General features: G+C 47.3%; 1 protein-coding gene across 1 annotated transcript in view; it reads right to left on the bottom strand.

Moving 5' to 3' along the window:
- zc3h3 (zinc finger CCCH-type containing 3) overlaps positions 1 to 15,188 on the bottom strand; it is a 39,962-nt gene that overhangs the window by 5,558 nt on the left and 19,216 nt on the right. The window contains exons 4-9 of the mRNA XM_040184266.2: positions 11,633 to 11,783; positions 6,224 to 6,387; positions 3,779 to 3,857; positions 3,273 to 3,428; positions 2,872 to 2,941; positions 783 to 914 (exon numbers count right to left, since the gene is read on the bottom strand). Of these exons, the coding sequence (XP_040040200.2) occupies positions 783 to 914; positions 2,872 to 2,941; positions 3,273 to 3,428; positions 3,779 to 3,857; positions 6,224 to 6,387; positions 11,633 to 11,783 (752 nt within the window). The remainder of the gene's footprint in view (positions 1 to 782; positions 915 to 2,871; positions 2,942 to 3,272; positions 3,429 to 3,778; positions 3,858 to 6,223; positions 6,388 to 11,632; positions 11,784 to 15,188) is intronic.

Consider the following 15,188-nt stretch of genomic DNA (forward strand, 5'->3'; position numbering starts at 1 on the left):
CAATGTGTCACTAAGACACTACAGTTATGCCATTATGGACCACTACCCTCTGCAGCTGTTGCTGCCTGTGTCACTATGAGCGTATGTGTGTGTGTGTGTGTGCGGGAAGATGGGTTACCAAACGGCTTGTTTACCTAAGCTCCAGTTTAACTTCAGTAGAGCTACATGTACACTGTAATCATGCGTTCAAATGAACAACAAAGCTCAGACAAAGACCCCGAGGCTGCGCTCAGATGTAACGAGGTCAAACCGCTGAGCGCCGTAACGAGAGCCCAGACGTCACTCATGTTCCGGCCAGACGGACCGACGCAGCGGTGCTGGTGTCGAACATTTATCTGAATGAAGCGCATCAGCCTGTGCCCAGAGTCCGTGACCCCTGGTCAGACAGGGGTCACGGAGTCGGGGCAGTGGAACAGGTGTCTGTGCTTGGGCCAGACTTCATTTGAAGATAATTATGTGTACGTGTCATTTAAATGTCTCCTTGAGAGAGACAGACAGAGCGAGAGATAGAGAAGTGAAAGCTTTCAGTGTTTCTGTGTTTTAGCAGAGAAACTGTAGACAACCGGTGGTCTCCTGTGATCCAGCTCAGCCCTCCAAATGAATCCCATCCTTCCAGTGTTTAACGGTCTTTCTATTGCTCTCTGTTCTGCTTTTGTTGTTTTGCCTTCAGTTTTTCGTCGTGACAGTTATCAATGTTTTTTTCTGTGGCTGGATGAAATAGTGCTCATACAGTATGGCTGTAATGAGCCCGTCTCACATTGAATTTTATTTGTGTGCGTTACCTTCTCTCCTTCGGGACAGTAGCCTTTGACAAAGTCCTGACATACTTCAGCCTTGCGGGACACGTAGACGTGACTGTAGGGACAGTCGCTGTTGTTACAGGTTCCCTTCAGGAAGTAGGAACACACCGGCATCTAGAGAGGGAGAATAATAATAATTATTATTATTATCATCATCATGGGGTAGCCATCTGAATATGCAACATTTTACATAGCACTTGACATGCAGAGATACCTGCAAATATGAACTATATAACTTAGTTAAAGAAAGAAGTTTTTAACTTTGCAAAATGTACTCAGTACTTTATGTCTCTCCTCCATTAAGAGCCAAATAAATAAGATGAGAAAAGTTTGTTAACAGACAGATCTCAAAGCCGTGACATGTACAGACACGTCCCGTGTGCCTTACAATCCGTCACAGGCACCAGTTAAATGACCTTAATTGTAGTTGACAGCAGAGGAGTGAGAATGAATGTGTGTTCTTGACAGCCTGTGTGTGTGTGTGCGTGCGTGCGTGTGTGTGTGTGATCTGCGGTTTGCCGGGTGTGGGTGAGCCTGGTGGATGCCGGTCTAAATATACCTCTGGGCCTCTGGGGGAGTTCTGTGAAGAACGAGGGGGGGGGGGGGGGCGGAGGGCGACGGGGACTCCACCTTGTTGGGATGGGATCAGTTTGATCTAATTAACTGCTACAGAAATATTTATCCAGGCTGCAGCTCGTCCGGCTCACATGATGTGTTTATGTGCTCTGGATGTGCGCACAGACGGGGCCGGTGGTGGAGGGTTAAGGGAGAAGTGGGTGGTGCACCCCCCCCCCCCCCCATCCTTTTTTTAAATCAACCCCACTTCGCCCCACAAACGGGCCTGTTTAAGGGGTTTGCGTGAAATAAGAGCGGGACTATCCTGTGGAGGGTTGGGCCAAAGGTTTGGGGGTGAGGGGGGCTGTTGGAGAGGAGGCATTACAGACAGACAGCTGGGCTCTCAGCACTTACAGCCCGCAAGCGTGACGACCAACGCGGGTGGACAGCATTGTGTGCGTTTGTGTTCGGTGGGTGAGGCACGGCACCTGTTGTCGGGTTGTTTGTCTCAAAGGAGAGAAAGGAGAAAAACTAGAACGCCTTTCCCTTTTGGAATGGTTGCAGGAACAATTCTTTTGAATCTCAATTGTTTTATACACCACAGCATGTCATGTAATTCAAATAGACCAATAACAAACCAGTTAAATGCATTGACTGGTTGCGTGATATTATATTGCCGAAATGTATGTGTTTGGCGGTTGAGATTTTCATACTTTCAGTTTGAAATAAACTGGGTTGGCTGGAGTTGAGTTTGGGCTGTAATAACTCACTTACTAACTTACTTACTAATACTTTGGTGGAGTTATATTGACACAAAATAGTATTAGTATAGAATGTTAACTTTTAGAAAAATTCTTAAACCTATACAAACCTATTGGGTTTTTATTCTGTGGATCACACAGATTAATATATTTATTATATATAGTTTTGCATGCATTTGTCACAGCGGGATTAATGAATAGTGAGTCTTTATAAAAAATAAGTAATTATTTTCTAGTCCACCGCTATTACCTACTATCACTCAAATCCTACGATGACATATTTGCGATAGGTTGTTTTTGAAGGTGAAAAACATTCCTTTAATCAATTCTCAAAATGTACTTTTTTTATTGCCTAAACATTATCATAATATCACTCGTATCACACAAGGTGTGCAACCACCGCTGAGGTGTTTCACTTTACTGTGTAACCAGAGGAAGTTACCTGTGCTTGAATACTACATACGGGGAAGTAGAAAGCAACACACACACACAGATTTCTCCTGCTGGCTTGTAGATCACACAATGATAACGTGTCTTCAGATCTACGCTTTAGGCTGCTCGCCCACCCACCAATCCCTCGCTGTGCCCCCCAATCACACCGTCACGCGTCATGGAAAAAGGAGCCTTGCCCAGAACGCAAATACGATCCACGTATGACGGTACCGAGTAGTGTGTCATCTTATAGCTTGAGCCTGCACCCAACCCTTTACAAAGAAAACCCATTAAGCAGGGGGCTGCGTGTGGGAGTGCGTTACCTTCTCCTTCGCCACTTTGTGGGAAAAGGGGCAGGTCCCGTCGGCCTGATGGCACGTCCCTCGCAGAAATCTGCACACGATCAACACACAAGGGTCTGAGAACACAGATGCTGATAGACATGCGAGAGTTGCTGGTTCTAGGAAGTAGTTTTGCCCATTTATGTCCCACCGCAGGTGCAGGTCGGGCTATTCCCAATTGAAACTTTTTTTTGTTGAGTCTCACAAAATGATTCAGCTTTTTTTCCCCAGATCCGGTGACACTCATCATAAAACCTTCCACTTGACAACTCTTTTGGGCGTCCACGAGTAGGGAGGCCATGAAAAAAACTCTATCTTTAACCTCCCCAACGCGGCCTTCTTGTAATGACCCGGGGGGTTCCTGTGTGTTTACAGTGTGCTACCTGGTGCAGACGGCGACCTTGTCCGGGTCATGGATGTAGGGACAGCTGTTGCCACGGTTACACTTGCCGAAGCGGTTGTAGTACATGCAGTACTGCTTCTGCTGCTTCTTCTGATGAGCGTGTCGGATTATGGCGAGGCTGCGCTGGACTGCCCGGCTTGTTTCAGAAAACAGACAAACCACAGATATCCACACACGAATAGCAGGCAGCTTGTGGTAACTAAAGAGGAGTAATTCGGTCAGGGTTAAAATTGGGGGTAAAGGCATGTACCATAAGCTAATTTCATTTCCAAAAGATATCTTCTGGGTTTACAGTCCTCGGTTGAGAGTGACGACAGGCAGTTAATGTTGGGAAAGGGAGGGGGGGGGGATCAAATGTGCAAGTGTTGGAAGGATTAGATTTCTCGGTGCTACTGTCGTACGTCCATATGTGGCCCTCACAAAGGTGGAAAAGTAAAAAGATGTTGGATATGTTTGCAACGAGTCGGGAGGGGAGACAACGCTTACCTGGCTAAATGACGAGGACTGAAGGGCCGGTTGGAAGCAGGACTCAGGGAGGAGACATGGGAGGTGCTGAAAGACTTTCCTAAATATGGAGAATGAGACGAGAAGGACAAATGAGCGATGTCCATTGACATAAAAAGCATCCTGTGGTTGGTTTTCCAATTGCATACGGTCTCCGCAGTAATCCAAGAAGAAGGGGGGAGTGTTAAACTCCTAATCGACTAAGCAAATCCTTTTTTTTTCTTCCAAAATATATAGCTGTGCTTCGAGAAAATGCCCAGATACACTCAACTGTTGAAAAAGCAATGCAAAATCACAAATATTACATCACACATTTCTTTCACTGTCTGGGCACATGATTTATTGCGTCAACAACAGTAAAAGTATAATAAACCACTTCCACTTAACTAACGTGCGTTTTCACGCTTTGCTCATATTACCAGTACCGACACGACAAGATGACCACCTGCATGTCTGTGCAGGTCCTACGTGACATTAACTCCTCCTAAATCACTTATGTTGTGAAATGTTCCCACAATATTTAAAGTAAGTAGTTTGGCATGCCGATGAAGACTGAGATACATTTTGAAAAGAATGTTTTAGAAACAGATTTCAAACTAGAAATATTTCTAGTTTGAAATATTGATCATTTTGAAGAAATCTATTTATCTTGCATTTGCAGATGGTGCCGTCTTTTAAATCTTGCATCTTCAATACAACATTTAAAAAATACTTTTCCCACATGACAGAAGTGAGGCTGTGCCCGAGTGTGTGTTTGTGCAGCCAGATGCAACAACAACCTGATATGTGCCTGGTTATTTATACGACGCTGGTTTGACATATTGGTGCCAAAGCCAAACGTGACGTGCAGCTCTGTCTGAGAACATCATAAACACGGTGTACCCATTGCACTCCAAATACACGCGCACACACACACACACACTGTAAAGGTGAGTGTGTGGAGGGTTGTTGGAGGCCAAGCGAGGAAGACAAGAAGGCGAGGAGGCTGCAGTTACAGATGGCAGTTGATCTCATTCCTCTAATTTTGGAACTTTCTTTTGGCTCCCGTCAGAGTGTGCGCTGATGTGATTTTTTAGCAAAGCAGAATTAGCGGCCGGTGGCTGAAGACCAAAACCAAATGTGGAGCTAGAGGGGGGAGGAGGGGGAGTCGTGCTGGAAAGACACCGGGGTGGGACGTGAGTGTGCGCGTTGGGATGCCGGTCACGAGTTTAACAGAATGGAGCTCTTCAATCTCTCCTGCAGGTGTAGTTGCTACTGAACGCGTAGCAGAGAGAAATGGGAAGGAGGCAAAGGCGGATCCGGGCTTTAATCTGCACGGTCCAGTTCTGCAGCCCCCCCCCCCCCCCCCCACCTCTGCTCTGACAGATGACAACTTTATTATTTCAGATGGCAAATCCAGCCTGCCCCTGTAAGTCTATTAGAGAACATGTGGGCAGAGCTGCAACCACAAACATGAATAAACACTCCTTTATCACCTCAGGGCGTCCAGAGTAGGGCCGGGTATCAAACCTCGGCGCGTTTCAGTCAGCGGACTGAAGTGTGTCTGTAGCATCACAACACTTTAACTGCTGCTATTGAATAACCGGTCGTGTTGGTTCCTTTTTTTCTGCCCCTTATTTGGAAATATATTTTGCCAATGTTTTCTTCAGGCAAAGTCCTTGTACAGAGGATTCAGTGTAGACAACATTTAACAAGAGCGGTGTCTTTTGTTCAACGAAGGATGTAACTCATTGAAAAAAACAAAACAAGAAAACACTTTTGGTGTCTTAGTTGAACAAACATGTAGGTGTGTCTAGATCCCAATGACCCTTGTGATTTGATGTGCTTACAACAAACCATTTAATTTAATGTATGTATATATATATATATATATATATATATATATATATATATATATATATATATATATATATATATATATATATGACCAGGGTTAAAATTCCAAGGCAAGGGAATAAATACACAATGTTGTATATTATGTATCTTTATAATATATCAGAAACTACACATCCAGTGTGGTTACATGCATCTGACACTGTTGCGGTTTAAAAAATATGAACACATGTAACATAGCAATACAGCACCTTTTAAGATTAGCCAAATATTAGACCACACTGCAGTTTAACCGGCGGTGCCTGTATCAGATGATCGATGTGTTACAAGTGATCCCAACCAGCGAAGGTCTACTGCATGATACACAATCCCACGTGATAGTGCAGCTCAGCCTTTGTGCGTGGGAGGGAATGCAAAGCACTGCTGGATGCGAGGTAACATGAAAACTGTGCCATTAAAGCTAAAGAATTTTAGAAAAAACTCCCCAAAATGTTTTAATAATGATCAGTCCTTTAGCTAAATGTAAATCGCGGGAGGACGCAAACTGTGCGACCTCTGTGCCGTCGAAGGGCCAGACTGTCCGCGGCAGAGTACCTGTTCGGTTGATGGACATGCTGGACGCCGCGGTGCGCGACAGCTTGTTGGCCGACACGCGGTACAGGGAACCCCGGATCCAGCACATGCTGCTTCCTCTCCAGTGCTGCGTGGATGCCGGGTGTCGTTCGTGAGGCGCTCGCATGCGGCTCTGGAGGAAACACCTGAGGGGACGACGGACAGAAGAAGAAGAACGGATGGAGAGCAATGAGCGATGCAAAATAAAAGTTATTTATTCACATAAAGAGGAGCTTTTCACTTGATACATGATTGAATGAAATGAATCATCATTTAAGCTCATTTTACAGACTGTGTGAAATCTTCAGTCATGCCATTTTTTGAGCTGGGACGATACAATCTGCTCATCCCCCCCAGTTCCACCCCTCTTGTCTTCCCTCTCAAGCCCTTCCACTCTATCTCCCCTCCTCACTTTATGTTTCCAATCCTACGGTCTCCCCACCCTTCCTTCCTTCCAGGCCTCTTCCTTTCTCTCTCTCTCTCCCCCCCTCCCATGTCACAGCACTCTGTTAAATTGCCCCTCTAATGGAAAGGACGGCAGTGTGGAAATGGAGAGAATTGAAAAGAGGAGAGGAGGAAATCAATGAGATAATAGGCAGGGCAGGGGGCCAGAGCAGCGAGGTTGGCCCCGACAGTGGCGCGAAGAGACCACACATATACACAAACACAATATCACAACACACTCCTTCCACAGTATGTACTGTACACACAGTCACAGGCCTCCACACACACACACACACACACACTCACCGCTCAGAAGTCATTCAGAAGCACTTGAGGGTGTGTGTGCGTGTGTGTGTTTGTGGGGGCGCTGCCTGCGAGCCCGCATTGTGCGCGGGGCTGCCGGGTGGTGTTGAGGCGGTGCAGGGGTTATGGCGATAAATTGCGCTGTCCTGTCACTTCTATTTGGGGCGGATCGGGGCTGGTGTGCAGGGCGCCGTTGGAGGTAATTTGCTGCCGTATTTCAGATGGGCTGGAAATGGGTTTAGAGCGAGGGTTCATGCCTCCCATTACAGAGAGGAGAGAGGGTTACCCCCGAAAGCACGCAGCGCACAGAACAACTGACACGGATGCTTAACGCGCCGCGGCCCGCTGCTGCACCGCTGTGAATGAGAACGAAAGAGGAAAGAAAGGAGAAAAAAAGAAGAAGAAGAAGAAGAACACGAATATCAGCCGTCGGCTGCGTTCATGGACCCCGTCCACGTGACCGCGCGCCATAACTCAGCCACACAGACACTCAGTTTCACTGATACGAAGATCAGTGGCTGCCCCACACAGGGCAACTGCAGCCAGGGGAGCGGTAATGGAGGCTAATGCCGAAGCGCTGACTGCCACCCAGGGAGGCTTAAACAAGGACCGGGCGGCCTGGGGAGCCACAATGGAGGCTAATGGGGATATGACATGATCAGTTAACACAGACGGTAGTTAACCCTGACACAAGGCCGTAGTCGGGGGTGGGGCGGGGGGCTGCCGGTGACCGGGTTGGGCTTTGAGAGGCGGCTGGAGAAAAACCACATCAAACGGCATCAGTTGTATAAACTGCACGGTTGGAGTTGTGTATTTGTATTTGGCAATCTGACCCGGCCGCTCAAAGAACCCGAGTCGTTTAGTATTTTGTGCTTGGACGGAGATCTCAGACTCACGGCTAGAGTACCTCTGCGATGAGTTAATCGGCCTGCAATGCGAGTGGGGGAGAGAAAGGAAGCACGGAGAGGAAACAGCGCACAGATCACAGCATCTGAACAGTAAGAAGCCCTTTTAAAACGTATATCAGGCGGCTTTTATTCTCTCCGTCTCCAGACTCTCCTTAGAACGTTCCCAGCGATGCCCTTGACCTTCGGGAAGGATATCTGTTATCAGAGGCGCTGCAGACACATCTGATGCACAAATCCCCCCCAAGCTGGACCACCGTGGGAGGGTTAACGTTGAACGCACGCTGAACGTTACTGACTTCCGTTCCGCTACAAGGCCTGGGGGACTCCTCCATACCGTCATTAAACAAACTATTCATATTCGTGCTAATCACTTGTTTTGGCTTCTTATATAGCAGTTTGGTGTATTAAATGGCACTAAAAGAAAAAGGAGTCAAAACGCAAATATATTCAAATTGCAATGAAACACGAGCGAGTAAATGTTTCGGCAATTTCTAACAATCTCTATACTTTACCTCCATTGAGGCGCATAAAAAAGATGATCAGAGGACGCAGGGACAGAACATTGACTCACCAAGGAGAAAAAAAAAAAGGTGAAACGGAAGAAACGAAGGTCCGGGCAAGGGCGTGCCAAAGCCCCCTGTGACTAGTGGGCGTGGGTGTGTATGTGCGTGCGTCGGCGCGCAGGTGTGAGTCTGACCACGCGGCGCACAGAGGAAGAGGAGAGCCGCGATTCAGCACTACGGGCGCCGCTGATGAACGACCCGACTTTTGTTTTAGTGACAGCGAAGAATCCGGAGGGTCGCGCGACTGCTCCGAATAATGCTGCCCTTGTCCATTTGTCTGCAACCCCAGCATTAGTAGGCTCATATTGGGAAACTGCTCCGCTTGAAACAGAGCACAGCAGAAACATGATTAAGAAGCCTCGCAGAGAGTCGGCATGCGGGGCGCACGGTGCGAGCATCACAACGCGCGGCCGGCAGATGACTGATGTGATAAGTAATGAGCTGATGAATGAATTGGGGGCATTAAAACAGCGGGATGAATGGGGGGAACGAGAGCGGGAAAAGCAGGAGAGAAGGGAAGAAGAGGGAGCGCCGCTTCACTTTATTGCCCAGTCTCTTACATCCTGTACTGATCGATAGCGAAGCACTAAAGGAGATGAGCGAGTGTGCGTGCAGTGTACTTATTTGGTTGTGGAGGGTCCCGCTGCGTTTGGGGCGATTTAACTTGTGACGGAAGTAAGTTTGAATAAGATGAAGGCAAGAAGACGCACCGTGCAGTGTAGGAAGCCAGTGTTTTCCATGAAACGGGAGGACAGACCACAAAGAACAGCAACAACGCAAACACATGACGACAGCTGAGAGAAAAACAGGGAGGATGTGAGAGCAATGAAGTGGGGGGGCTGTAACTTATCCTCCAGTGTGCATGCTTTACGGCTTTCTTAATTCAAGTCCTGCTACTATTAATGGAGTTAATGTTCAGATTATATCTATTTTCTGATGGCAGGGGTTGAAATACCGCTGTCGATTTCCCTCGCTCCTCCAAACTGCCGCCCGGCACTAAATCACCCGCCGCGCTCGTTATGGCTGAAAACAGGTAAGAGAGGAGCATGCTGGGAGCGGCACGCGTCTGCCTGGCTCGGAGGGTGAATGTACCACTGATGCCATTTCCTTCTGATCGCCGTCTTTAAATCCGGGCTTTCAAACGTTCTTGGATACCAAATACAGATGTTTCATTAAATTGATTTAACACATTTTATTGTGTTTGACTTAAATGGACCCATTATGCACACTGTAGACATATTGTGCATGCATTTATTAAATATAAATAAATAGATTTGTAAATATAAAAATGTGATTAATGCTTTTAATGCGGGGCCCTGAGTGAGGGGCCCCAGCTATGAGCAGGCACAGAGACAAGAGCAGACGACACATGAGGACAGGGATCAGTGGGTCCCAGAGGCCAAAGATGGAGAACGGCACTCAGTAGTTAAGAGCAGAGAATATGAGCTCATGTTCCACTCAATGGCTTCAAACTGATAAAAGTGGAGGGTCTTTGGAGTTAAACAGATAAGGGAGTCCAGGGTCTGTGTGTGTGTGTGTGTGAGAGTGTGTGTGAGTGTGTCGGGGAAGGGGGTAATCCACTATCCCCGGGGACCCGACCTGTCCCCCTCCTTCCTTATCTCTTTCCTCACTTCCACACACTTGGTGATATTTCACAAGATGTCACAGGGCTCAAATTGAAAATCCCTTGATGAATCAATATTTACTGCGGCAGCTAAATGAGTAGTAATAAGTCACCAGCGACGGAGTTCAGCCTGGGCCCCTCTGTCCCACCAAATCTGGATTACACAAATGAGCAAACACACACACACACACACACACGCAAATAAGCACATTAAAGGCTTTTATGATAAATAACTATCTGAACATTCCAATTTGATGTAACTTCAACAATAGCTTCAGAAAAGTGAGCTCAGCGGAGCAGATTTAATCATTTGCATATGCTCTGATTTTGTGAGATTAATGTGTGGAAGTTAGCTTGTTGTGCTCAAAACAGGGCTGAGAACCTTCTGGGAATATCAGGATTAGATTTAATCTGAACTCTGGACTGGAATATAGGCCAGAACTCTGGACTCCCGCCGCTTTCAACAGTGTGTGTGTGTGTGTGTGTGTGTGTGTGTGTGTGTGTGTGTGTGTGTGTGTGTGGCAGGCAAGCCATACCACAGTCACCTTCCAGGAGGAGCATCCTGTTAATTCTTTACACATTAACAGATCATCAAACCACAACAACCTGTTTACAGCTTTCAGAGCACAGTTCCGCCCGTTTGCAACCACCGTGGAAGAGAAGAAGGTCCACACCTCGGGGTTCAGAAACCTCACTGTAGCAGTTCTTTCCTAATAGTGATAAAGCCACAAATGAGGCCGCAGCTGAACGTTTGTCACCTGGTAAAGACCTCCTCACGCATTCATTTACTCTCACATATCGATGAACTCAACACCACAACTATCCATCTCACATCCAAGGCTGCAGATTCAAACACCTACACACTGGTGCTGATGGGACTTGTAGACTTATTTATAAAAAAAGAAAAAAAAATATATATATATATAGAGAGAGAGATATTGATTGAATTGGTATATAACTGTAATTAGATTTTTGACAATTTGTCAGACAAAACCAGCAGTGTCTCTTTGCGTTTTTTGGTTACTCTGACGGGCATTTTCCAATAAAAATAAAAACAAGGATGGACCAGTGATGACAAGTAATCCTTAGCTGCAGTCTTACTTCAGACTTTATCCACTGTTGAAGCCAGAGACGATGGTGGATAAAACCTCGGTGAGAATGATTGAGGATTGAAACTGAGGAGATGAAAGTTAGATAAATGAAGAAAGGGGGTGGGAGGGGGGGGCAGAGAGTTGTAATGCCATTAAGAAGCAGCGCTTTCTGTATCTGTCCTCGGTGACACACTTTCCCTGCTGGTGTAAATTAATGTGAGGAGCACGCTGGTGTAAATGCTTTATTCTCTGGGTTATCTACTGCGTAAAAATGAGCGCCATAAATCCCCGACCTCTTCCACTCATGCTGCACATGACAGTGACATTAAAGACGGGGCGCTGCCGCGCCCTGAGGGATATTAGCCATAGAGACACATTAAAGGCGGGCCTGCAGGAGGTGCGTGTGTGCGTGCGTGTGTGTGTGCGCGAGTGTGTTTGTCTCTGTTAATGTGGATTACCTGGCGGACTGGATCCTCTTGGCCCTCCAAGAGAGGGCGGGGTTGTAGGGGAAGGTGTGTGCGGCGCTGGAGCCCGGGCGGGTCACCATCTTGTAGCGTGTCCTGTACACCCGCTGAGAGGCGGGGCTACGGTGGGACGAGGAGGTGGGACCTGGGGACGGCAAAGCATGGATCAGTATACCAGAATACCAGAAATGCACAGAATACACATCGTCGTGAGCGCATCAAACTGTGCAGACACATGCAAGTTAGTCTGAGGACTCTGGCAGGTGTGCTCTTTAACAAGCTTCACATGAAAAAATGAGGGAATAACAAAAGGCAGAATTTTCTGAGGCTAATAAATCACAGCCTCTGTCTCTTTCCTCGCCGGCTTCATCCCTCCTGCCTGGCCTCCCCCCCCTTCCTCCCTCCTCCTCACTTTAAGTCGCATTCCTTCTGTCATTTTACAGATCCATCAGAGGAGAGGCACAAGAGGACAGAGCGGAGTAGGAAAAAAATACTTTTTATTCATTTATTTCTTTGGCTGTGTATCCATCATGTTGTTTTATGACGGCTGACGTACTCGCGCGGGAGAACAGAATTTGCATTGCGGGCTGTCTTTTGTTTTTTCTTTCTCCACTCAGTTTGAACACTCCATGGGCAGAGAGCCTGTCTACTGAGGTCAGAAATGTGGGATCCACATTGCCTGTATGTGGTGAATGTGAGAGTAAATGGTTCTTAGTCTCTATGTCAGCCCTGCGATCTACTGGCCCTTGGCCCGAGGTGGATCCCTATCTCCCGCCCAATGTGAGCTGGGATCGACTCCAGACCCCCGAGCCTCTCTAAGTAACTGACCACCCGCCACCCCACCCTAAGGAGAACCTCTTGTGTGTCATTATCCGCACTTTGTCTTCCCCCCCTCTACCAATCATTCCCTGCCGCGGTCAGTGACGGCACTCTGTCTTCCTAATGAGCAGGGAAAAGACAGAGTGAAGGGAAGTGTGAAAGAGGGATAAAGAATGAGTTTATGCACCCGATGAGGAGCTCATTTGCCGTCACCTCTTTCACAAGTCTTTAATTGCCAATTGCCAAGATTGTCGCCATTTTAATTAGCATCCAATAACAAACCGTGGCGACGAGGGCGGCAGTGACAAACAATAAAATGATTCGATTTCTGCTTCTACTCATGCCAGCTTCTCTCCCAGCTCCCAATTGCTGCGCCCCCCCCCCCCCCCCCTCCCCACACACACACACACACTCACGCACTTCTTCCCCCCAGGCGCCACTTTCATTTGTCAGCCGGGATGCAGCTCTGGATCAGCTGGAGAATTCATCTCAGACAAACATTTACTGTTGAACAAATCACTGGGATCCGAGGGGGGGCCGGGGGAACACTGGCTGTATGTTAAGGACACGCACGTGCACAGAAACAGGGCAACAAACAATCCCATGTGTTACCAGCAAACACCTCGGTTATCTGCACCTATTTTCAAGAGAACACTAAATGAAACGCTAAATGTTACATAACTAAACGTATTCTAAACTAGTGCAGATTTTTAATTGTGCACAATTGTGCTGGTTTCCTTTGTGGTAAGGTGCTATTACCAACTAAGAGTGCCAATTTCAGATAACTGTTTTTATTGACCAATAACCGACCGTTAACAGGTCAGTGGTGGAAGCACCTAACAACCAATGCAACGGGTTAAATCCATCAATGATCACCATCTGCAGTGCAGAACACCCAACCAGGTCCTTAATCCAACTCAGGTGCCGAAGTGCCAAAAAGTGCTCTTGCGACTTAATTCAAAAGAAAGTGTTCAAAGTGCCGGCGTTAACAGCAGGACGTTTTCCATTTAATCAGCCTAAATGGTTACAAGCTCGCTTAAAACCAGACGATCGCTCCTCGTTTACGATCCTGACAAACAATCGGTGGGCCGGGGGCTCATTTAGCACCATCGGTGAGCGTCTGTCGGCCAGGGTTTTGCAGTGTGTGTCTCCCTGTTAGCGATGGTTGGCCCACAGCTTTTTCGGAGAATCGGTACGCAGGAAGAGAAACGTGAGGACAGCAATCAAACATGACCTAAGTCAAGATGGCACGTGCAGAGTAGTTATCAATACTGTGTGACTGATTACAACCATAGCACTAGTTCGCTAGTGGGTTAAAGGGGTGTCGGGTTCTGAAAGATAAACCTACTCAGAAAAGAGAGAGGCAGCACATGAGAGTACGTGTGTGGAGGTGGGGAGCTTTGTACAGGATTAGTTGCACGGCTTGGAGTCACTTTTCTTTCCCCATAATCCATCTGTATTGGAGTCAGAGCTATTTGGGCTTCCTGGCAGATGACGAATAGGGGTTGTCAAAGGGGCTGCTACGATTCCCACCCAGCAGCCACAACGCCCCCTGCACCCGCCCACCCCACCAGCCGCCACCTGCACCTCAATCGGCCACTAAAGTCCCGGCCAAACATCGGGACTCCGGCAATGTCCATGGCGCTGTCACACAGCTGTTCCACCTCGGCCGCTGTTTAATGACATCTATAGCGAGCTGTACCGTACGCCGTGTTTCCCGCACTGTGTGTGTGTGACAGCAGGGATGGATGGACGGTGTTGCTCTGATTGTAAACCACTGCAGGTTGTGTTGGTTGAGTGGCTCCGGGAGCAATGGGGTCTCAATCTTCCACTGTTGGACTATGACCAATGGGCATGTGAAAACACGCACTTGCACACAAACCTCCCCCCAACACACACACACACACACACACACACACCTGGGGATCTCAATCTTGCCTTAATAGACCTCTGACAGTGGCCTGTCTTGCGGCGCGGGGGGGGGGGAGCGAGCCCAGTGGCGAGTTGTGAAGACGCGTGAGGCTTGATCGCCGTCCATCCATCTCTGGGCGACTCGCCGCCGTGAACCCACGGATGATCTACTGGAGTCGTCGCACACATCGCTCCTTCTAAGAGCAGCCGTGCCTCCAGCCGCATCAAGCGGTCTGTCCAATGCATTTTATCCATCAAGGCGAACAGGTTGCCCCGTGCATTGCTTTCAGTTTTGAGGTATCAGTGTCAGAGATTAGTGCCTCCGGTACACCGGGGGAGAGTGGAATTAGTTAGTTAGTGGATGTGCGGCTCCACGCGGTACGATCAGTATTACTGCTGATGGAGCAAACAGGGTATGAGCCACTTGTCAGATTCTTTAAGGGCTGCGAATACGGTTGGGCAAGGTATTGAAGAATGTCAACATTTTCACTAGGAGACTTGGAATCGGATTTTGTAATATTGCTTCATCTGGGTTTAAAGGCATCACCACATAATATGATGTAATTTAATCAATTTCTATTATTTGCCTTTTTCTACTTGGTTATTGTATCTACAAAACACATTGCTTTAAAAAAAAGTAATTACTGTATATATATATATAATAAATATTGCGTGAAAGAGCCAGTCCTTAACCCTACAATATTATATAGCAATATCATTATTAAAGCATTTGGTCAAGAATATTATGATGTTCCCTACATTGCCACGCCCTTACTTGGTCTAACCGTTATATAGATTTATTAAGAGTAAATATTTAATT

The sequence above is a fragment of the Gasterosteus aculeatus genome, chromosome 8 (assembly GCF_964276395.1).
Source record: "Gasterosteus aculeatus chromosome 8, fGasAcu3.hap1.1, whole genome shotgun sequence".
NCBI classification, from domain to species: domain Eukaryota; kingdom Metazoa; phylum Chordata; class Actinopteri; order Perciformes; family Gasterosteidae; genus Gasterosteus; species Gasterosteus aculeatus.